Source organism: Epinephelus fuscoguttatus, linkage group LG21, assembly GCF_011397635.1.
Source record: "Epinephelus fuscoguttatus linkage group LG21, E.fuscoguttatus.final_Chr_v1".
In the NCBI taxonomy this organism is placed as follows: Eukaryota; Metazoa; Chordata; class Actinopteri; order Perciformes; family Serranidae; genus Epinephelus; species Epinephelus fuscoguttatus.
The window spans coordinates 24,443,416-24,467,670 of record NC_064772.1 but is presented as its reverse complement, the minus strand read 5'-3'; the positions used below and the strand labels follow the sequence as shown (position 1 = coordinate 24,467,670).

The window sequence follows — 24,255 nt, the reverse complement described above, 5'->3', positions numbered from 1 at the left end:
CTCAAAAGCTGCACTCCAGACAGAATGCAGGCATTAAAAGCACCCAGTTGATGCCTTGGCGGGTCAATACAACACACACAATGGGTGTAGATGTGATCGACAAAACTGTGGGGGGGGGGGGAGGAGAGGGGGGACGATCCACTGACACAAAATCACTGGAATGGAGAGGACATTTTCATTCACTGGAGGACATGCAGTCACGCCGGTACAAAACTCTCTGGAGTTGAACATTTACTGGCATTAGAGAAAGTGTGCAGAATACTAGCCACTGGCCTCTTTTTCTAGATTAAAAAGTACAACTGTGGTGGCCCCCTTTCTTGCCTCCGCTGTTGGTCAGGTGATGCTCCAGTGATGCTATGCCAGTGTGGGGTTATGTTAAACGGGGAAAGTTAGACCCTTCAGGAAGTAAAGGTTAGTCCAACCTTCCCTCCTGGGTGGTCAACACTTCTACTGATTACTGCTAACACCAGTTTTGTCCTTTTTGTCCACATGAAAAAAAAACTTTTCTGTGTTATTTTTCGGAATATGATACTCTTGCAAGTCATACACATCCATATAGATAGATGAACTCTTTTTTTTTTATGTCAGCATACAAGGTAAGCTGGGTGACTATATATGAAGACAACAACTACAACTTTCACAGCACTGGCATTGGTTAATTTTAAATACAGTACTCAAGCATTGTTAGATTAATAAAATAAAATAATAATAATAAAAAAACAAAATAATAAAAAAAAAACAAACAAAAACAAAACAAAAAAAAAAAACAAAAAACGGAAACATAATACCCCCGAAAATAAGCTACTGTACGCAAGTTGGTTTCTCCCCTAAAATGTTTCTTTTGTGTTTCAATGGCATGATGTACATATTTGTTTTAACCATACCAACAGACATTTATCCAAAGGGAAAATTGTCTATGCAGTGTATCACTTTGGATTTCCCTTGATTTCATACAGTACCATGCATTTCTCTCATTAGTTTGTGTTTCTTTTATTATTATTTTTTGTCCTCTAAATTTTGAAATCATCAATAAACGTGTTAACATAGCGTTGTCTTCACATAGACTCAGGTAATGGTGTTTTAGTCGGTCATTTCTCGGTGCACATCCACCCTATTGCATGTTGACAGGTTTTGCAGGATACAGTGGCAATCGTGGGGTGGGGGTGGGTAGAGAGGGTAGGGGGGGGGTTGTGGATAAGTGGGGACACTTTGGGTTAGGGTTATGGGACATCGAGGTGAGGAAGGAGGGAGGAAGGAAGGAAGGGGTTTGTCAGGTCTGTGTATGCCGAAGGAGGGGGTTCGGGGTTGTCAGCTCCTAGACGACAGCCTTTGAATCCTTGCAGACCTGAGTGGTGGTGCCTGAGTTAGTCTGTTTAATGTCCGTCCTCCCTCCCACATGGTTCACTGGTCTGAAAAGACAAACAGAACCGTGTTAGGGCTGATTTCTTCCGAGAACTCCAGCAATGTTGCTAATAATCCCTCCTGCTGCTGGGGAATCTGCTCTACCTGTTCCTCAGGAAAATCCCGGGACTTTGTGGGTGATTTTTTTTTTTCCAAAGTACAATAAGCGATTCTTGTAAAAGAAAACTTTCAAAGGAACCGAAAGTGCTGCCGCTATGACTCTACACACTTGAGAAGTCCTTGACCTCAATCTGCTGCACACTAACCGGCTCCTGTTCTGTGGTTTTTATCAGAAGGGACTGTAAACACTGATTCATATGTGGGGTTGCGAAGAAAAGAAAAACATTTGGAGGAAAATTGTGTATTTTCATGCTGATAATTGCAATCATCTGAAGCCTGATGACCAACAATGTGTTAATAGCAAAGTACAGGCGAGTTAATGAGTTTTAGGGGCCGAGGGGGGAAATACCACAGCGAGAAATGAGCGATTAACTTCTCAGGTGAAAGTGTAATTGCTGCCATATTTGCCCCTCTCCTGTGATGGTGACGTAAATGAAGTTGTTATAACTCTGCGGTTGTCTTTCCTCTCTTTGTTCCTTTTCTCTCCCTCTCTAAAGGAGACACAAGGCTGCAAGAAAACAACCCTTCCTAAACTTTTTTTTTTTCCTGGGGCACACCTACTATGAAAATACTCCAGAAATGTTTGACAGTGATTTCCTCTCTGGTTTCCAAAAAACCCCCACAGCGTTCCGACTTCATTCTCCGCTGCTGTCCTTCCTCCTTCCTTCCCTCCCTTCCTTGTCGTGGAGGGGAGGTACGTGGAAAAGCCCTCTTTCCTGCCATGACTAAGCCTTGGTGACGATAGCAATCATGCAAAGTATGGAGTACTGACAGTAGTGTGGTGCATGTAAATACAGACGCCTACTGCTGCTTTCCTATGGAAGAAAAATGTCGAGCGGAAATGTTGGACGTGTGCGTGTGGGTGGGGAGGGAGCTGATGATGGGCCAGCCTGCAGCGCTGAGGATTTGCAAAAAGCCAGACTGGCACATGCACGCACGCACATCTGGCTCCTCGCTAGACAAGCATCTGCCCACCCTGATTGGCCGACTGATTAAACATCCAACACTGAGTGAGCGTGCTGCGTCTGCCTGTGCACTTGGCGTGATCCATGTCCTACCGTACCTTGATGGGGCCATCCACCGGGTCCAGTCCCTGCTCCGACAGCTGTTTCAAGGCACTTAGAGCAGCCTGAGAAGAGAGGGAACAACAGATGGTCGTGTGAGTGAGGGAGGGAGATTGGGTGGGAGGAGAGTGAGTGTCACCCTTCAGCTGCTTTTCAAATAACACTTACTCTGGGAAACCTGATGCCAGCAGGACACTTTCCCTTCGCTCTCTGTTGACTTTGGCTCCTCTCCGCTGACTGTTTATCTAGCGTTATTGGGTTAACATTTCCACTTTATGTTTTGGCTGCTCTGCATTTTCCTAAGTCAATCTGACTGACATCTGTATTCTCTGTGACCACAGCTACACAAATAGCAGCAGGTCTGAAACACCTATAAATCATAAAGGTAACGCAAAACACTCAATCCTATCTGTGTATCCTCCACACCAAATAAGTGAAAATAAACAAGTGTGTGTGACATTTGTGTTGTTAATTGTGTAATGACTTAATTATGCTCAATTTGTGGTGGAGAAGGGGAAGCGTTCAGCGCAAAACGACACTTCTCAGCCTCACACATTCAAGGAAACAGCTCTGGATTTACTGTTTGTGCTCACATGTGTAGCACTGTAATGCCAAGTCATTAAGAAACTATATCCACGAATTCACACCATGCAGTTTAAATAATTCACAGATGCCTTGTGCCAAGCCTCCATCAGAAACGCCATGATGTCATTTCCTTCCTGCTCATCGCCCGCCTGTCTGTCTGTGCCAGCAAGAGGGGCTGTGATGTGAGGGGGATCCGGCCTGCTATCATAATATACGCAACATGTGTGGGAGTCGCGAGGTGCGGCGTAGACTGACACACGTGATATGTGAAGTGGGACTGGTAGATAAACAGAATAACAAATGAAACCTGAGAGCCACGCGGCGTTTTAGCGAAACGGTCTTGACATTTGTATTTGTAACGCTGTAAGTGTTGATTAACTCCTGCGGTGACACTTAAGACGATCATTGAGCTGAGCCTTCGTCACCTAAAAACAATTCAACTCATGAGCAGAAACCACTTGAGGACCACTTCTAGAAAAGAGCTGTTTGAGAGTGCCAAAATGAACCGGTCAATCTGATTTTAACCAGGTTTCAGGTCGGATCCTGACACAGATCCTTCCTCCATCCTAAAGATTAGCTCCAGATGTGTTTGCCCTCTCTCCCTTCTCCCTCTGCATGTCAGTGTCAGGGGTAACTGGGGAATATATCTCCTAGCAGAACTGACACCACTGGGTCTGGCAGTGCTTCTTCATCAACACCGACCATCATGACTGACAACTGTTCCAAAACAATACTTTTCTTATTCAGTATCAGTGCAACAGGAACTCAATCTGTTGTCGTGTTATCATGCTGACTCACAGGGATTTAACTGTACTTTAAAAGCACCACAGACTGTTTTAATTTGGTGCTCACAACTGTTTTATCAATGTGGACGTCACTGGTTTCAAATGGTAGAAAATTCATTATTCGTGTCGTATGAAACGTGATGTTCTGAAGCACACCAGGTCTGAGGGCCCTGAAAAACCAATGGTCAATGTCAAGCCATCGGTGAGTGTCTGTCACACTAGATTTTGCAGTGTTTCCTGCGGACTGTTTGCACTAGTCCGCCCTCGTCTGCAGCTTTTCAGACGATTTTGCATGTTGAATTGGCGTCTGAGCCATCCAGTGGCGAGAGAAATCCCCCTGATTGGCAGTTCAGCTCAGTGTATGAGGAGCAGAAGTGAGGAAAGTAAACAAAAGACTAAAACCAAAGTGAGATCGAAACAAACAGAGCATTATTATAATTTGTTCTTTCAACATCGAGGTGTGTTGTTAATGTGCTTACTGGCTAACTAGCATCTTGAATCTGTCCCGTCCTGTATTTCCTCATTACCGGTGACACAGATGGAAGTCTGCGCCTCATTTATCGTCCACAGTACGGGGTTACACAAGCGACATCTTCAGAACAAAATAGAACAGGCTGCAGTGAGCGTCTCTCTCCATGGGATATTTAAAGATAGCAGGACTGCGCATGTAGTCCTTCTCAGGCAAGCTCAGGGGTTTAGACTTGCCAGAACGACGATCCCCGATGCTTTTTATCTCTCTGAGTGAGAATTAGAATATATGCCATTCATATAACCCGGCAAAAATTATTATATATAAACACTTTAGGATCCATTCATTACTAAAAGTGTATGTGATATAAAAACTAAAGTAATAAAATTTAAGGTGTGTTAGTAAATTTACAAGTTAACGTTCCACTGTAAAAGCTTTCGGTTGTTGGTACAGTTAAAGTTATTTTTTTCTCGAACTCCACCTGCTGCGAGAGGCAGCAAAACATCATGTTTATTTTATGGTTACAGTAATAAAACTCTCCATGGTATGAACAGTGGTTACATAAGCCTCAAAAGCAGCCACAACTCAGCCCTGAGCAGAGTGACCGTCCACTATTGACCAATCAACAGACTGCAGTGTTCACAGCTCGACATTTTAGTACCAGATCTGTGTGCTAGGTACCCCAACAGAGGGGTGAAACAGTTCCACTGGGACCATCCACAGCTTTTCCCAGTGGAAACTGAAAAAACATGTAATGGTGGACCCGCATCATTTTATATGTAAGTCTGATTAAATGTGGACAAATATCCAGCAAAGTTAATTCCATAATTATCTAAAGTACATGCATGAAAATGGTTTGACTAAATAAACTGCAGTGCAGAGTGAAACATGCTAATGCTGAAGTAGTTCTTACACACACTGTGTGGTCTAGTAAATAATGCACAGTAATAAAAGTACTGATAAATGCTTATTAGTATAAAGTGATCATTACTATTTAAAAAGCTACAAAAACCATTTAAAACAAATTACATCACCTCTTCAAGCTCCACTTCATTATTTTTCACACATCTGGTGCTACAGTGGTCAGACCGAGCCCATATCCTTTACACTCTATCACTGGTTAATCAGGGGCGAGATAAGGCATACGTGGCGCTGCTCAGTAGATGAGTGAAATGTGACGACTGGCTGAGCTGACCTCATTACGGAGCCCACCAACATCAATCTGTACTTTATTCTTATTAGTTATATCAGCTACGTGGTGCAGATGAATTAAAATCTCCCCATAAGAATATGTGAATGGGGAGACATTTTTCTGATACTCTCAGAGGAACAGACAGAGACGTCTCCATGAATAACAGTCTGTACTCAAGTTAATATGTGTCGAGAGGAAACATTTATCACGCTTTAATCCTGAGAAAATATAAATCCCACCGCATGGCATATCAATGTGTCTCTATGGTATGCAATATGTAGAGGAGGATGTTACACACTATCATCTGTGTGCCTGTGTCCAAAATCATTTTCAAAGTGTTTAACTTCAGATTATGAGTAACATAAACCAGGAATCATAATTTATGACTGACAGGTGCAAGGGTCAAAATCTGGTTTGTATCCATCAAATTGAGAAAAAAACAACAACTAATCCTTACAGGTACTGAAAAATGTGCAACAATATAGCAGGACTAGTTTGAAAAATTGATACTGTTGGGTTATTACTGAAAGCCTTTCTCCAGAGACTCAGAAATCAGCCAGAGCCCCTCGAAGTCTGCAACAGACAATTTATGGTGCAATGTGTTTTTTTCTCTGTGAAGATGTGACAGCCAGCGAGATTTAGAGCTTGAATATACTTGCAGAGATTTAAGGCGACAACCCTGTAGAACATGACAGCTGAAAGGAATGTTTTCACAATTACACTGTTAATAAACATAAATCATATCAGGGGACTCTTCATATAAGCGCTTTTATAAATATCAGTGTCATCTCTCAATGACCACAACTGTCCACACATACTGAAGGGGAAAAGTAATTAAGATAAGAGGGAAACCTGACGCAGCCAGATAAATCTAGGACACATGATCAGGTCACACCTGATAATCAACAGGGACAGATCAATCTCCATTTTCTCTGGTGACCAATAAATTGTAATCACAACCAACTTCCCTGTGATTACCTTTTGTTTGTTGTATTTATTCGGTTTGGGATTTTTCTCTCCCTGAGTAAATAGCTCGAGCCCATCTGTTGAAGAGGTGGTGGGGGGGGCGGCGACTGGAGATAAACAGCCATAAATCAGCGGCTTGACGGTGGCAGCGCTGCTGATATACGACAGGCAGGCATGAGGGCCGTGGCAGCCAATCCTTGGGCCCAGCAGCTCAGCGAAGGACACACAGCCTAAGACAAATACTGGGCCTATCTGTGGGAATGACAGCCAGTGAAATCATTATTTTTCTAATGAGATAAGTTGGCCATCGTTAGAGGCAGCCGCTACACTGATGCATCAACACCAGAGGAGTATGTTTAGTCTGAGGCCGAGACACGCAAGGTGGAGGTGTTCCATCTCTGTCATGGAACAAAGAGAGAGTAAGAGGTGGGATAGGAGACAATGTGCAGAGAGGATGCTGAGTCATTCACAAATGGGAGAGGAATGGAAAGGCGGAGGCTTTTGAAATCAATGCTTCAAATTAAAAAAATGGGATATTGGCCACTATGGGCTATCCCAAATCTGACGTGTGGGTTAAACTAGGAATTACCCAGTATATTTTCTATTTGAAAATCAATCAGCCATTAATCTGTGAGCCCTGTTAGTTGTTTAAAAGTGGGTATAATGACACACATTTTCAGATAGTCTCACCTGGAGGGCATTCTTTCTGGTGCACTGGAGTTGGGTACCAAACTTGGTACTTTTAAGTGTACCGACCCAATTACCTTGGCACTATAGACATACAATTCACATTAAATCCATCGGTGCCCAATGTTGGTACCTGAGAAAGCATCTGGGTGATGATGTTGGGGCTAGACAAGAGGCAGAAGTGCAGCGGAGTGCCCCCAAGCCTTGAAGCCAGCCATGGAGCTTTGAGTTCGGTAATAGAGCAATAGAGTGGAGCTGCCTGGTTCAACTTTAGACAGGAAGCTGAAGCACCCCGAAGTCGGGAGGCCAACCACCAAGCTCAGCATCTGCTCTATCGGCTTCCCAGCAAACCAAAACTGTCACTGCAGCTCTGATCTGGCATAACAATTTGACCATCTCATCTTGAAAGACAGACAGAGGATTAACTCTGTGATTAGAGAAGAGCAGAGGAGCAGAATTGCTTTTTAGTCTACTACATCACCCCTGCAGCTTGTTCAAAAAGTAACTTTTTGTTATTACAGAGAAAGTAAAGTACTGAAAGAAGTTACTGCTGAGTATTAGTAAGTCTAGGTACCTGAACTGGTACCAGTATTGGTTCAAATGGGAATGGTATCCAACCCTAGTTTGTACACAATAAACTGCTGTTTTTAGAATTACAAAAAAAGTCTGACCATCTAACAAGTCCTTTCTACTCATGGAGTACAGTGGTAGCTTCAAAAACAATGCTTGATTCACTTCAATGAGACCGTTGCACTGGCACAGCGGGGGTGGTGATGCAGGGGGCTCAAACAACAAAATGTGGGGTTGTTTGGAAAAAGGTGTGACATTTGCCGCAATGCAATTCATTGTCATCTAGAAATGCAAACGTGCAAGCGCACATTCTCGGAAGAATTCTCAGTTTTCATCTTGCAATAGTAAAGACTCAACTGCAGATTCTCAGCATCATCTTTCATCTTCACGCCAGTGCTTTATAGGAGCACAGCCCCTTGAATTTCCTTAGGAACAAGTACTGAAGTCACCCTCATCACTCCCTCTTCACCTATCCTTTGCTTGCCCCAACTTCAGATAACAACCAAGCACTCTTCATCAATCCAAGATTGCGAGTCAACCTGGAGCGCCCCACAGCCTCTTGACACATTCATCTATCTATCTAGCGATCCCTAGTTCAAAGGCTTGGACAAACAGCGGTTGAGTGTGATGGCGTCTGAGGAGGATCTGCGACCGTGGCCGAGCTCCTGATGTGGAGTGACAAGGGCGGCTCATTTTTCTGGGCCTGCTGCGCTCTTAATGGCTTCCCCGACAGAGCCTTCGCTTCCGTCAGCGGCTAAGCTAAACAAAGGTCCAGTCCCCCAGGAATCCCTGGCACCGGCCTGATGTATCTGATGGATCGTTGGATCACACTGACCCTGACAAATCAGACCCCTGTGTCAGCTCTCACTGCTGGACTACTGGGTCCTAGGGAAGCAATGAAGACATTTGTGGGAATGGAAGGCTGGCTGAGGAGAAAAGATGAAAACAAAGCACAAGGGAATGAGACAGTAGAGAGTAAGACTGGACAGGGAGCAGAAAAATGAAATTGTTTGGTGGGAAAGAAAGACAGAGGAGGCGATAGGAGACTTCAATCCTTCGATCTCCATCACTTCACCCTCTGGCCCTTAGCAGCCATCAAAGACACCAGGGAGGTCCTAATGAGGCAAAGACCACCAGCACATCATTCACTCTCACATACTTCCATCTCTTTCTCTCCTCCTACTCAGAGCAGTAGAAGAAAGAGAAACATTAGCCTTGTATGCATGTTCTCTTGGCTTTATCAGATCAGATCCTGCCTGTGCTCTGCTGGAGGCCACATGAAAGCACAGTCACCAGCTTAAGGTTTAACCCAGTGACCCAGTCTCAGTAGTACAGTGGTATTTCCCTCTTTACCAAACAGATCCAGACTCCCAGGGCTTTCTCAAGCTCTATACGATCCAGCTGCATTACTCAAGCTCTCCTCTAATCTTAAGTCCAGGCCAAGAGCATCAGTAGCAGCCTCCTAACTTTGCTTTGATCCTAAGTCATTGTCTAAGTCATGTGTTTGGACATCCAAAGAGGCAGGAGCTAGGGAACAATTGGTCTCTTTCCTCCCAACAACTTTTCTTATGGTCTTTTCGTGGTCTGTGAACACAGCGAAAGCACAACACTTCATGAGTTTTTTCCCTCTGCAGCAGTTTGTTGGCTTTGAATCGCAGCTGCTGCAGAGTTTTTTGCGCCCTCAAATTCATTGTTTTCAGTGTAGACGTGCTATAACAGGGCATGACTGCTGTGCCCTGAGATAAACACAATTCAACTTTTGGAACGTAGCAGCACGTTCCACGTCATGTGACTAGGAACAACCAATCACAGCTGACAGATAACCCCACTAAAGTGGATTGGAAAAACCCTAAAGTAAGAGTGCTGTTGTTTTTAAGAAATAGTCTGCAATTCCTATAAGACTTAACGAAAGTTGAGGTTTCACTTTCACTGCACTCAGCACTCTGCTACTCCATCTGTGCCCAGAGTACGCTATGTGCTTTGAGAGTGTGGTGCTCTGAATAACCAGACGGTATATTATAATTCAACAGTGTTGGAACAGTCCAGCTTGGGGCACAGTGGGCTCTGGCGCTCAGAGTGACTGATGAATATGTGGTGGTGAATGCTGATATTGTGGCAAATACATAAATGTGTGGGAAACACTGCGTTTGTTTTAGCTACAAATCAAAATCTTCCTCGGTCTGTTCAAACATTGTATCATTTCTTTGTCACAGTAATGTTTCTCATGGCTAGACAGAGAAGCAACGCATCATTTACAGGAACAATATTAGTCGAGAAGCACTAAACACAAACAACATCATTGTTTCACAAACACTTCAGGGACAGTTTCTTCTTAGAAGATGAGACAACACTGTGGAGGATGGACTGAAACTATCACCATACATCCTCTTATTCTGCAGTAACACGCTGGCTGTCACGTCTTAATGTTGCTAAAAAGAGTCAGATTAACGTCGGGTGGCTGGTTCTGAGCTGTTGCGAGATGGGGGGGGGGGGGGGCTCGGCACATGAAGGGGATGCAGGACGGCTGCTGATGAGGATGATCTAAGGGACTTCCACTAGACTAAACAATGAACAGAGTGGATTTCAAACAGGGTGTTTTACAGTCAGGAACCTGGGAAGTTGGAAAAATGAGTGCCCTGTTGTCAGAGAAGTTCTCAAGCTGGATATATTGTCCTGGAGAGGGCTTGTTCGATTTTCAAAAGGCCACATAAAACCTTGACAGTGCTCCCTCTTTCTGCACTCACTCCCCAAAGCACAAAGAAACATGAGATACCAGGGAAGAGAAAACTCTAGCCATCTTTTTGTCCTGTGTTAACCCTGTTGTCACTACCACGCCATCACATCACATCTTCTCTGATGTTCATTTAATTCTTTTAAACGTTATCTATTGCAGATTTTCCCTTTCTCTTTTTTCCCCTTCTGTCATCTACTCTCGAGCTTCTTCTCATCCCTTGGCTTTCGCTTCCTCTAAATTCTTTTTTATTTTCCTTCGACCCACATCAAAACCCTGGACAGGGATCACTTGAATATTCCCGGATAGCTTGTGGAGAACACCTGTGTGTGCATGAGTGTTGGCAGTGTATGCGTCTTATTTGTTAATGCGGTGTGATATGTACATGGATTCTAGAGTAACTACAGAGAAAATGTATTCAGATCCTCTCACCAAACCTCTTCCTCACTCTCTCTCCAGATTTCACATCCTCTTCCACATCAGAGGCTCTGATAAAAGAGGCAGTGTGTGCCTGTCAGTGGTCTAGCTGTAGCCTGACATGACGTTAATTCTTCTGAAGTAGCACTTCATACGTGTCACTTCACTTCTTGCGAAACACTGTAGCAACCATGAATGTTGTACAGCTCAATACACTTCCCTCGGAGGAAATCTATTTGATTTCTGCATACTTCGCAGTCATGTGTGCATGCTGCCACATTACGGTGATCAGAATTCCTACAGTGGATAGTGTGTGTATTCTTTTGTGTGTCTAGCAGGCCTGAGATGAGCACTGAAAGCTGGCTGAGCTAAGTTAGCGGGTAACGGCAGTGAGGCTCCCCAGGGGAGCGAGCCTTCGCTGACATGGGAAGCCATAAATAAGGGCCCAGGGCGCAGCGCCATGTCATGCGTCATTTGGGCCGGAGAGGCCTGCTTTATCCCCTCCCATCACCGAGCTGCTGAGCATGGCACCTCCTAGGGCGTAACACAAAACATATGGGCAAAGGGCGAGGGGCAGAAGCACCTCAGCATACCATACTCCTGCCTTGTCAGCAAAGCCTCTCGGAGGAAAAGCAGATACAGTCAAAGACGGCCTCTATGATAACACTGTGCACGTATGCCACAATCAAACTTTGTCAAGAAACAGATCACAGGTTGTTATTTTTGATACATAACATCATATCATTATTATGAGATAATAGCAATAAAAAGTGAGCAAGTTTAACTGGAACACTATCTTGCATTTCTAACAGTACGTAAGCAGTAAATACAGCTTGGCTCTTAACACTCACAATGTAATGTGGTGTATTTGTCAACAGCTCAAACATCATTTGCATAGATATGCGAAATCAACAAACTTGTTTATTTCTGTTATTTGTTGTTACGTCTTTGATAAACTTAATCTACCAGCATGGACACTAAGCAATGTACTGCTGTGCATGGGGGCTGCAGCAAAATGGCCCGTCGGAAAGAGCTGTATGACGGCAAGGTAAATCTATTTTTTTGGGCAATCTGTGGGACATTTCTAACCAAGTTGCTTATTGCCTTTTTTCCTATGTTTTTTAAAAGAAATCGTACCAATATGCTGAAGGTTCAAATGTTTAAATACTTGCGAAAGGCGTCTGAAAGTAGCACAAGAAAAGTGATATCACTCCAGGTTTTAAAACATTAAACTAATATTAGGATATTACAAACATATACAGGAGGGGGTTAAGCTGTTTTTGTTATTTATTTATCTATTTTTAAAGATTGATACTATTGATACATATTTTTTTGGTGCTGAATTTCTGTATGGAGTACTCTGCCTTCACATCATTAAGCAATCCAGACCAACAGTGACTAAACAGTGGCAAAATGACACATTCTTTGACCAAGAGGAGAAAGTATGACACTTTCTCTTTTCATCACGAATGGAGACAATGACACACTTTCATCATCTCCCTTCTCTTGTTTCAAAGGAATCTACCACCCACGGGAAGTTACGCAGGGGAGCCTATGTTTGTCCATCCTCAATATTGCTAACTTATTCCAAGGTTGCTGATGAATCAGTGACTAAATACAGCTTAAGATGAAATACAGAGCATGAAGAATGCATTAGTGATGGGACTACTGCCTGCAAAGATATTGGGTAAGAAGAGAAAAACAGCCTCAAGGCCAATGACTCATCAACATGACCACTGACTAGGCTCAAATGCTCCCCAAAAAGAAAGGCACTTGAATTTTTATGGAGCAACACCCCCCACCCTACTCAGACGTAACCTGAATGATGAGACACAGTCTGGGTGGACTTTTTCTTATTGACTCATCCAATGATCCACATTTATTTCATTCACAATTTATGCTTCACTTGTAAAAATAACAAGCAGAAATAATGTTACTTCACTGACATGACCGTGTCCATATGTCATCAAAATGACTGAAAATATTTCAAAATATGAGGCGAAGATCATCAAATGAGGATTCACTTCTTGGGCTAATGATTAAGTCACCATTGGAAATTTGGGAAACACCCGTCTGACTGTTATCTATAGTTTAAGGGGAGCTATTTTGCTTATCTTTAGAATCATACTTGAAGTTTGAGTTTCTCCCAGTACATGTTTACACACTTCATTTTTCAAAAACCCCGTTTGTGCTGGAATACCTGTCTTGACCCTCTGTCCAAAATACTTGATTTAGTGGCCACCTTAGGCCCACCTCCTGAAAAAGCCTAGCCTGCTCTGATTAGTAGGCATTTCCAAGTCTTTCATATCTTGGCGTCAATGCAGCTGGGGAATGACTGTAACAAAGTATAGTGGCATTTCTCCCGTTAAAAATGACCAATGGAAGATTCTAAACACAAATTACATGTTTCAGCAGGAATATTATCCAGCATCTGGGAGAAATTAACAACATCTGCAGCCAAAATTACTGGTTTCCTTGGTGTTAGCGTGTAGCTACATGTAGCAGTGTACTTGCAGCCGGGACATGACTAACAATTACAGTGGTGCCACTCCGGTTTGTGAAGCATTTGTTAGTGGTGCTTACCACTGTTTTCTCAGTAGTAAGCACCACTAACAAATGCTTTACAAACCAGACATTTTCCAGCAGGAATACAACCTGAAAACGGGGAGAAATTGGAAACACCGACTACCAAAATGACATGTTTTCCTGATGTTAGCATGTAGCTACATGTAGCAGTCTAGGCTACATAATGGAAAAACTTGCAGTAGCCTGTCTGGAGCAGATGACCATATAAAGACATCTGTCATGACCTAACATAAGCTTGTCTCGAAGGTAGAAAGAGCATTGAACATCTTGTTACAATGCAATGTCCTGCTGGGACCTGCTGCGCTGACCTTGGGTCTTGGCATTCATGTGGATGCCACCTGACATGCTCCACCTACCCAATCTCACCAATGTTTGTGGCCCTGTCCACCCCAGCAGGACAATGCACTATGCTTCACCGCAAAAACTGCCCAGGAATGGCCTGAGGAATGTGACAAAGAGCTCAAGGCAACAACCTGGCCTCCAAAGTCCCCAGATCATACTTTAATCAAGCATCTGTGGGACTTGCTGGTACCCCACCTCACAACTCACAGGACTCAAAGGATCTGCTGCCAACACCCTGGTTCCAGACACCACAGGACACCCTCAAGAGGTCCTGTGTCCATGCCTCAACAGGTCAGAGCCCAGTCCAATCCAAGGAGGCCCCACTGTGGATCGGGACTACCTCTGGGGTACCAGCACGTCCCACGAATGCTTGATCAGATTGGGATCTGGTGAATTTTATGGCCAGGTTGATGCCTTGAGGTCTTTGTCACGTTCTTTGGGCCATTGCTGAACAGTTTCGGAGGAGTGGCAATGGGAGTGCAATTGCCTTAAGGGGGTTTACTTGGTCTGCAACGGCGTCAAGTAGCATCCACATGAATGTCAAGGCCAAGCCCAAGGTTTCCCAACAGAACATTTCATTGTAACAAGACGACCAGTGTTATTCACTTCACCTGCCAGTGGTTTTCATGTTCTGGCTGTTCGGTGTATATGACAGAAAATAAGGGAAAGCGCAGTAGGGCCCCTTTAATGTCTGTTTCCATCAGGTTTCCCCAGTGACTTCAAGGCAGTATTACATCACCTCATCTCCACCTGCAGAGATCCACCTTTCTATGCCGCAGGGAGAATCTTCTATAATCCTGAACAATTGGACTCAAGTTGCTCTAGGGAAGGTACAAAAAGCTGTGGGAGGAAAAGCCAGCCTTCAGGCACTCGCTCTCTTATCAGCGGAGAGATAGTGATCAGTCCCGAGGGGCGTCCCATTTCTCTCTTTTCTGCTCTTCTGTGCTTCCTAATCTCCCTCTTCTTTCCACTTTCCTCTTTGTGTCAAAGATCGACCACACGATCCTTTCAACTGCTATTTTCCTGCCAATTTTCATTGTCCTGAATTCAAAATGACAAACTCGCACTGTTTGCTTGGTGATGAAGTCCACAGCCTAGTTTAAGTGGGCAGCGGTACAAGCAGGCGTTGGGTGGGGATGCAAATGTGATGGCTGTGGTTGTTGCCTGGCTGCTACACAACCAGAGGAAAATACCTTTTCTATCCACTGCACAAATGCACGGGGCAGCCCACACCAGAGTTAGGATCCAAGGTCTTAATCACTTCCCCCTTTTGCATAGATAATAAACTTGGTAAAGATACCGCAATGGGCCATATCAATCGCTAGTGAGGATATCAGCCTGGATGTCAAAAAGCATTGCTGGCTGTTATCAGCACTTCCGTTAAAATTGGAATCCAATTATTTCTTCACCGTTGGGTGAGTGATGAAAGCCAAAGTACCGTTTGTATTAAAAATGGTCCGAACAAGTGAGGGGATGGGTCTGATGAGTCATCAGAGCAGCAACTTCACTTCACGGAGTAGTTATTAAAACCTTCTTTTCCCTCATACTGACAACAGCTGCTGGTTGTCTTGAGCTCAGAACCTTAGTGCGAGGTCATGCTGGAAATGAAGCAGCTTGTACGAAATGTCATCCCAATATGTCAGACACAATTCCCTGAATTTTTACATCTGAAAGGTGTGGGGGGAGGTGGTTTCGGACACTGCATGATGATCTGACAAGCTGTTTGTTCAAAGTGTACTGACCCCTTCAGACCAACAAAAAAAGGGTGACAGGATTTACAGAGGACACTGACAGGTGTGGAAAGGCAAAAAAGAGGAACTTGGGGATGTAGTATATGAAAGGGTTACAATAAAGGGTGAGGGGAGAGGGGCTAAGTGTCTCACTGTGACAGCCGCCAGCTGCATGCAATAATCCCCAACTCTCCATCACGAGCCCTTTATATTTTCTTGTCAGACACAGCAGTGTGTATGAGGTAGTGAATGTAGACAAGGACTTGTGGTAACAAGAGAGGATGCGCAGTCAGACGGCGTTTTACACCTTCTTCCTCTTGTCTCTTCCTACTTGTAGCTCCCTAAGCTCCTTTCTGCGCTGAATTTTAATAACCTCGTACACACAAGGGACAAGCCTGTAAAACCTGTTGCGGTGTTTTATAATTTGCTATGGATCCCCACTAAGCCTGTGACTGTTTCTCATTACCCAGCATGCTCGCTGGGCCTATAAGATGTGGATGGACATTTTGTCTTGTAGCTAAATCCCAAGAACAACTGAGCAGGTCTGGAACTCCATGTGTGACAGGGGTCGATTGAGACCCATCATGCCTGAGGGAGCCCCTGAAGTGTTATGAAAACCCTACTATGTTCCTATGGCAACTGGCAGTGTGTACTGCAAAGAAAGATTATGTATAAGGCATGTTTACAGAAAACAATAAATTCCAGCATGCTTATATCAAGAGGCAGGCCTTGTTGGGTAAGGCTCCTCCAACCAGGCTGGTGTTCTGATGAATACATCCAGGGGCCACACTAACTAACCAAAGATGGAACTTGATGGGGATAAATGTAATGTAATGCACACTGGAAACATATGTCTTTTTAAAATGTTAGTATAATGCCATTACCGAGTTAGTTTAAAGCCGGCAGGCCTGTCACAATGTGTTCATAAACAACAGGAACCGATCTCAAGAGGAACAAAGCCATGTTATGGATTCAGTCTGCGAACACAGAATGGCTGACGTGATGAGCAAACAAAGATTGACGTAGGCGTGGTGGGCCTCTCACGCAAAATAAAAGCAGCATGACATGATCTTCTTCAAAGCTGGATAGCAAAGGAAATCAAACAAGAAATGCAGGCCACTATTTCAGCCAGATAAGTACCGTTAAATTTCTTTTGAATGTAATGGACTACAGCAAAAATAAAATCTAATGGGATTAAAATTCAATGATTGGATTATTTTCTAAATTTTCCCAGAATGGTGTCACTTTCCTTGAGCTGTCCAGACAGTTTTCCTGCAGTAGCTCAGTACAGAGGCAATAACCCATTATTTGTCAGTGATGCTGTGATTTTATCCACAAAAGTAAAGTGAGTACTTCATCCTCTGTGGGCAAGCTTTTACGAGGCACCTCACACATTTTTACAGCATGGCAAACAGACAGTAAACACCACAAGGCGCTGCGCTTTAACACGTGATTAAGACACAGCTAATTAGACTGCGGACAGTAAAACTGTGAGGAGAATCGTAAAAGAGGGAGCAGAGACGGGCCTAAGCGAAGGGATCAGGTAGAACCAGCAGACGTTTAAGTCAGGACACCACAGGCCACTGACAAATGACTGAGCTAGGGTTTCTCATTTCTGCTGCCTTCTCTGCGGCCAAAATGTAAATAGCAGACTTTCTAAGGTAAAAAAGAAAAGACCCCCTCACACACAAGCCCCCCCATGTCCACCAGCCATCCATCCCTCCATTCTTCTCCTCCCTCTCCTCTTATGCAGTGGTTGGTCCCATGAAACAGGGGTCAGGGTACTAATGGAGGACCTCATGGCCTTGTGTGCCTCTGGAAACAACCCCCCACTCCCTGCTCTCTTATAAATCAAGCAGGCTTCATTGAGAGTGGCAGAGTCCTCTGATGTCCTAGCCATGTCTCATTTCAAAGTCCTCCTGAAGGCTCACACGGTTCCACGTTTACTCACTGGGCACAAGGGAGATGTGCATGTGGGGGTGAGTGCGAGACTCAAAGAGAGAAAGACAGACAGAGAGTGAAAGAAACAGAATGAGTTTGGGTTAAGAGAGAAGTAAAGGGAAATTAGGAATAGAGAAGAGGTCCCGGAGGAAAACAGGGCCTCTAAAACAAATGTTTATTTAGTAACTATACTGCATTAGACCTCTTACTTGAAAGCATGTACAATAAATCACACCATTTTGGAAAAGTCATTACACTGTAACTCTAACATATTGTGTGTGTGTGGGTACATGTGAGAGTTGTGTAAAATGTGTTCCTCTGCTGCACATATTCGGTTTACAAAGCATCTATAGAAGTGCAATCAAAACATAATTTTTCTCCCTTCATGGTAAATTGAAGTGTGCATTCTATAGAGGGATGGATGATGGCTGAGATAATGCCGCTCTGTGGTTTCCTTTAGTCTATGCATTCATAACAATGCCAGATGAGTTACATATGGATTTAAAATGAATGTTTTCCTGACTACAGGTTTTGTTACGTATACAGTCTCTCTGCACACATCATCCAAATGACGCTGAGCAGATAATCAAAACCACGGATATATATAGACACTCTTGAAGCATATAAAGGGAAACAGAAACAATGCATTTCTATGCAATCAATATAACATTGAAAAAGGACAAAAGGTGGTGAAGAGTGAATATCAGGGATCCTTAAATGGAACCATGAGGGACACCTTCATCAATTATGATTGTGTTAAACCAACTGTTTAGCAGTTTAAAAGATGTGCTTATTCTCTTTCTTTCTAAGAGTCTCCGTCTCGCTGTAACAACTGTTTGGTAAATATACAGCTGGAGCTAGCTGCTGTTTAGTTCAGCTTAGCACAAAGAGTGAAAGGAGAAAAGGCTATCCTGGCTCTGTTGAAGTTACCAAATCTGCCAATCTGTAACTCTAAGAAGCCGTGTCCACCAAAGCATTTTGTTCTTAGGTGCATTTTTTTAATTCTTTACAAAAGTAGCGCTGCTTATTTACACTAGCAGTGTGGCGGGGTGCTGAGCTCTGCCTGTTTGGCTTTGTTTTTTCTGAGCGCTAAGCTTGTGATAAAACACTATACTTGTCACTATTACTTTTGACCCAGCCATTCAGTTACAGTCGAGGAGGGATGAAAACCACAAAGACCAACTGTCACATCGAACGGGTACAAGTGCTGAACAATGGCAACAATGGAGGAGATATTTGTTATGGTATATAGTATAGTAAGTATAGTGTATCATAGTGTATCGTATAGTAATTAATATAGTGGCCATAATGGTAATATGCAAATTAGAGATCGTAAATGAAATACACCGTGATTTCAAAATAAATCATAAATCTGAGTATTCCAATGTGTTTCTAATGCTTTAAATATGAAACAGAAACCAAGATTTCTCAAAAGAATTTTAAATAAACCTTATTCTAGGTGGCCGCCATCTTGGAAATATGGAAAGTAGGGGTCCAGAGGCACCCAATCATAATAATAAGCATTCCAATGTGTTTCTCATGGTCAAAAACACATAAGAGACACCAAGCTTGCATTTCTGCCTCATCTGGTTCAAAAGTTATATCGTTTTATAACGGTTTTCAGGTGATGACCATATTGGATTTTGCCGCCATGGACAACAGAATGCCAATCTGCGACACGCTGATATCCAAATGTCTTCTACATATAATAAACTTTGTGCTTTTATCACAAAATTACGATTGGTCAGTTATGCCGCCCCACTATTAATATACTGAGTATTTATTTATATATGTTTCCTTTCATGAACTCGCACAAACTGGCGAGTTCATCCATGTGTCAGCCTCCCATTCATCCAGAGCATGTACTCTACCTTGCACCAGCATCTTTACTACTGTGGATATTTCCATATCATAGCAACCGCATGCAACCAAAGCCTCTCAGCTGAAAAAACGATGCGCCTCCAAAGTGCTCCCATGCGCTTCCAGCTGGGCATTTCCTGTGGAGTGCCTGGCATTGTCAGCTGGGAAAAAAAGCTTTGGTTGTCCGGGGCCTAAAGCTCATAAATTTAAACTTTATGTTCCATTTGTTTAATTAATAAAAAAGTGTAATATAACAATTCAACATTTTATATGGGGATCATATGCCAGACTATTTCTTGGCTAACAGCAGCTTCCAGGCAACCAGCTGAGTCTCCCGGAAGTCACTGCTCCCAGCACATAACTCCTATTAAAACTTCAACGTCTCGTTTTACACTTCGGTTAAACCTTTAAAAGGGTCTAACTATTTGTAAGGATCACAATAATGTAGACTACAACTGTGCACCTGAGAGTACAATGCAGTAAAATTTGTCATATCACTAGATCATATTCCGGATAAATGCTTGCTAAATCATTGCAAGCCTCTAAGCCTGTGATGGCTGTCATACGCTGCAGGAGAGAGAGCAGGACTGCCTTTTGCTCAGCTAGCTAAGACATGCAAAAGGAGAGTTTATCTCCCTAAAAAAAAAAAAAATTCTATGCGTCTCCTGTTTCACTTGCTGCTGCAATTTCTTTCTCTCACATTTAGGTTGTGACAGTGTGGTTTGCTTAATCTTTCCTTATCTCCTTTAAATGCAAAGGGCTGGCCTGAATTTGCATATAAAATAGAACGCAAGCTGTCACTTGTGACTTTATTTACAGAGGAGATTTGGAAGATCATGAAGACACTGTTTTGAGGTGGGCAGACACACACACACACCCACACACCCACACACACAGACACAGTGTTTACCCAAACCGCAGGAGTGTGTGACACCTTAGTCGTAACTGGTGTTAACCCCCGACGTGGCTGTTGTTTTGAGTGTTTCAAAATGTCTGCTGTTTGAGGCCTGAGAATGCGTTAACATCCAGATGAGAGGAAGGTGGTTGTGGTTGTGGTCGGGGGCAGTTAGGGGGTGGGGGGCTCAGACAGACAGAAAAACATTCCCCAGTCGCTACGCTCATCTCCATAACTCAGTACGCAGCCAGGGAGCACTGATCTGAACATGGGACATTAACGACCCGACTCCCACCGTTGGAAGCATCGTTACCTGCCGGTGAACGGTAAGGGTCATTTAGGGCCCAATTCATGACTGCCATGAAAGAACAGCTCATCTTTTTGCCTCCTGGTTGCAGTTAGGGTTAAATAAATCACTTGTAGTCACTGCGTATCAGGCAGGAGGAGCCCCGTCTTGCACAGCTATGGACCTGTCAGCGAAATCTGAGTGATAGCCTGTAATTTCAGAAAGACGTACCGTAATCACACTGTGTACGATGGAAATCAAAAACAACTTTTACAAACAAATAGCATCTAAGCATCTGAGAGATCAGATTTCATTAAGTCAGGAAAGCAACAAAAGAGTCTAATTACAACCAACAATACATCTCATTGTGTCGTGTGTGTGTGTGTTTGTATGTGTGGTTGTTTTTTTATGCCTGTGAGGTATCCCTGCAATTACTGTCAGTGTGTGATTTGCTTTTGGAGCACTCTATGATGATTAATTCTTAGAAGTCCTTAACCGCAAGACGTGTGTCACATATCGAGTTAAAGGGCTTTCTAAAATCCAGAGCTTGTCTTCAGAGAGTTGCACAATAGATTCTTGATGCATTGTGCAACTTTACAAGAGTGGGACTGAGAGCACCAGTGTTGGTTTGTGGTCTGCTCTTTCATTTGTGTCCTGTGATAGTGACCTGAGGAGCTGTGGAGCAGAAGATCACACAGCGCTACACACAAATCAACCATGTGTCAAACTATTTTCTTAAAGCTCATGCAGAGGAATATTCGTCCCTGCTGACTTTTATATCTTTGAAGCAAAACCTCTCAAGACACCACCTTACCATTCCCCTGCTGCAGTGCAGTTTGTATATTAGGACACTAAAGCTCAACAGGAGACAGTAAAACTGTTTGCATAATGCCGATTATGAAACAAAGGGGAAATGTCAACCTTTGTGGAGTGAAAACCTAGCTGTGTTGGTGTTATAAAAGGTGTTTTCTCCACAGGTGACATATCTTACATGTTGTCACTGGGAGATGGCGAAGCAGAGGAAAAAAATTAAATACCTGGCCCTTATCTTGGGGACCTTTTCAGCGAGGCGAACTATCACTCAGTATCAAATGACATTAAGTTAATGAGCCGAAGACGCTACAAAAGAGCGGTGGGTAGCGAATTAGCAGCCTGGCTTGCTTATGCCTCCCACGGGTGTGATGAGTGAAGAGAGGTGTGATTAGTTTAGAGACCTTTATCCATGCCAAATTTGTGTGTGTGGGAAATCACACGCAGAGCCTAACAGCACTGAAGGATGCGAGGCCACTGCTAAAACATCTTGCTCCTCTTAGCACAGAGGTGATAATGAAGATAACACCTTCGGTTGCTTTAAAGCAATCACCCCGGTCTGACAGCTCCCAGGAACAATTCATGTGTATACACATACATACGGGTATAAATTATACTTCCTGTCTTCACTTCTGCTCCTTAACAAAACTAGTGATTTGCACAAAATAAAAATAAACACATTTGCCATCACCCACTTGTGGATATAGTCTCAGTAGGTGCGTTTACACTTACGCTAGTATTCCTCATGGAATCATCTCACTCTGATCTGTTGCGATTGCAAGAAATATTCAATCAGGTTGAGCGGGGTGGTGTAAACCTTTGACAATCTGTTCAACGGTTAAATATATAGATATATATAATACGTCTTTCTGCGCATCATGTGGGGATAACATTACATGACACGGGGGTGGGTGTGCTGCACACGACATGCCGCAACAGCTGTTTCTACATGCCTCTCTCTGCTGAAAAGTTAATAAAAATTCAAAACATATTTACCTTTATTTTGCCTGTGCTAAGTTGTTATATGAGTGCTCTTTACTTTAAAACAGTGGCCTTTTTTAACGTTGTTGCTACAGTCCCTGGACTAACAATCGTCTATCACTCCCATTAGCATATGAGGTGTTTAAGGAACATTAGGGCTGCAACTATAAATTGTTTTTTTCTTGATTAGTTGAGTAATTTAACAACTAATCAAGAAAAAAACAACATCAGACCCTATTTGTCAGATGGCTGATCAGAAATATACTCGACATCAAATTCAAAAACATTGCTGTGACACATTCATTCATTCATTCATTTTCCGTAACTGCTTATCCTATCAGGGGCTGCAGGGCTGAAGCCTATCCCAGCTGACATTGGGTGAGAGGTGGGGTACACCCTGGACAGGTCGCCACTGCTGACACATAAGCCCTTTTTAAATAAGAATTGTGCAAATTTGCAGGAAAGCCCAATCAGTCTTTTTTCAGCATTGGCAGTATAAAAGCAAAATCTGGGAGTGCAGCGAAATGCCGCCTGCCTACTTTTGTTTATACAGAATGCGCCTTTTTCGGGGCAATGAGGGGCGTGAGCAAGTAACAAAACGTGTAGCTCAGCATGTGACGTAAACAGTGATGTGCTCCAAGGGAAGCCGCGGCTGGTCAGTCCTTCTGCAATTCTCTCATAAGTTGGTCCGTTCTTCACCGTCCCCGTCATTTGACAGTTAATGGCCTCTTTGTTTGCGAGGACAAGGAGGGTGCACAATTCCTTGTCTCCCCAGTTGCTCATCTTTACAGTGTCTGTCAGGTTTGCATTTCCCTCTTGCTACTAGCTGCTCGCTAATTCCTGCTATCAGCTGTTTCCTGTTTATCCACCGCCGTTGCGGAAGGCCGCCTCGGTCTTTTTAAACCAAAAAGGTTCCGCCAATATGTTTACCCCTACGAGGCGGAAAATTGGGCTCCTCGGATCAACTTGCCAATCCGGTTCTGTGTGTCCAAACGCTTGCAGCTTGCCGACAAAACGGCCAAACATTTGCAGGAAATCTGGCAGTGTAAAAGGGGCTGTAGAGACGGACAACCATTCACGCTCACATTCACACTTACGGACAATTTAGAGTCACCAATTAACCTGCATGTCTTTGGACTGTGAGAGGAAGCCGGAGTACCCATATAAAACCCATGCTGACACAGGGAGAACATGCAAACTCTGCACAGAGGGGCATCATAGCTATCAGGTTGCATCATAGGAACCCCTTCCTGTAACTGGAGAATCAGTATCTTTTTTAAAGGTTATGACATGGATTGATTTAATCACTAGAGTCACATGCCATTAAGATAATTACAGGCAAGTTTTATTTACTTGTTTATTAGACAAGGACAAATGCAGAAGACATTGCTTCATATGTAAAATACAAAGTAGATGCATTGCATACAGGTTTCTAGCCTTGGCTAATTTGCAACCCCTGCCCCTGGGTAGGCTTTTAGAATAAAAACAGTGAGTGCAAGATCACTGAGGATCAAGTTATTCAATACATATACAGTAAAATACAGACAAAGACCAAGTCTAAGCGGAGACCACAATAAGACCAGGGACAAAAAAAAAAAAAAGTATTTTGGCATCAGTATGTGACAAGAAAATAACTGAAACAATTCACAGTCTGTAACATTGGTTTGAGCCGTTTTCTCACTCGTGCACGGCCAGTAAAGCAAACAGAAAATATAAAACAGCCGAATAACAACATTAGGTGACACATGGTGTGATGTTAGCGGTGGTGCAGAATGTTTAAGTGTTTACTACAAACAGAGATATGTGCCATGTGTTGATAATCCTAATAAATCATGCT

The 24,255-nt window shown here is 43.3% G+C and overlaps 1 protein-coding gene across 1 annotated transcript in view; it reads right to left on the bottom strand.

Moving 5' to 3' along the window:
• Positions 1 to 287: 287 nt before the first annotated feature.
• stau2 (staufen double-stranded RNA binding protein 2) overlaps positions 288 to 24,255 on the bottom strand; it is a 123,611-nt gene continuing 99,643 nt past the window's right edge. The window contains exons 15-16 of the mRNA XM_049564651.1: positions 2,585 to 2,650; positions 288 to 1,409 (exon numbers count right to left, since the gene is read on the bottom strand). Coding sequence (XP_049420608.1) covers positions 1,374 to 1,409; positions 2,585 to 2,650 — 102 coding nt within the window. The 3' untranslated portion in view covers positions 288 to 1,373. The remainder of the gene's footprint in view (positions 1,410 to 2,584; positions 2,651 to 24,255) is intronic.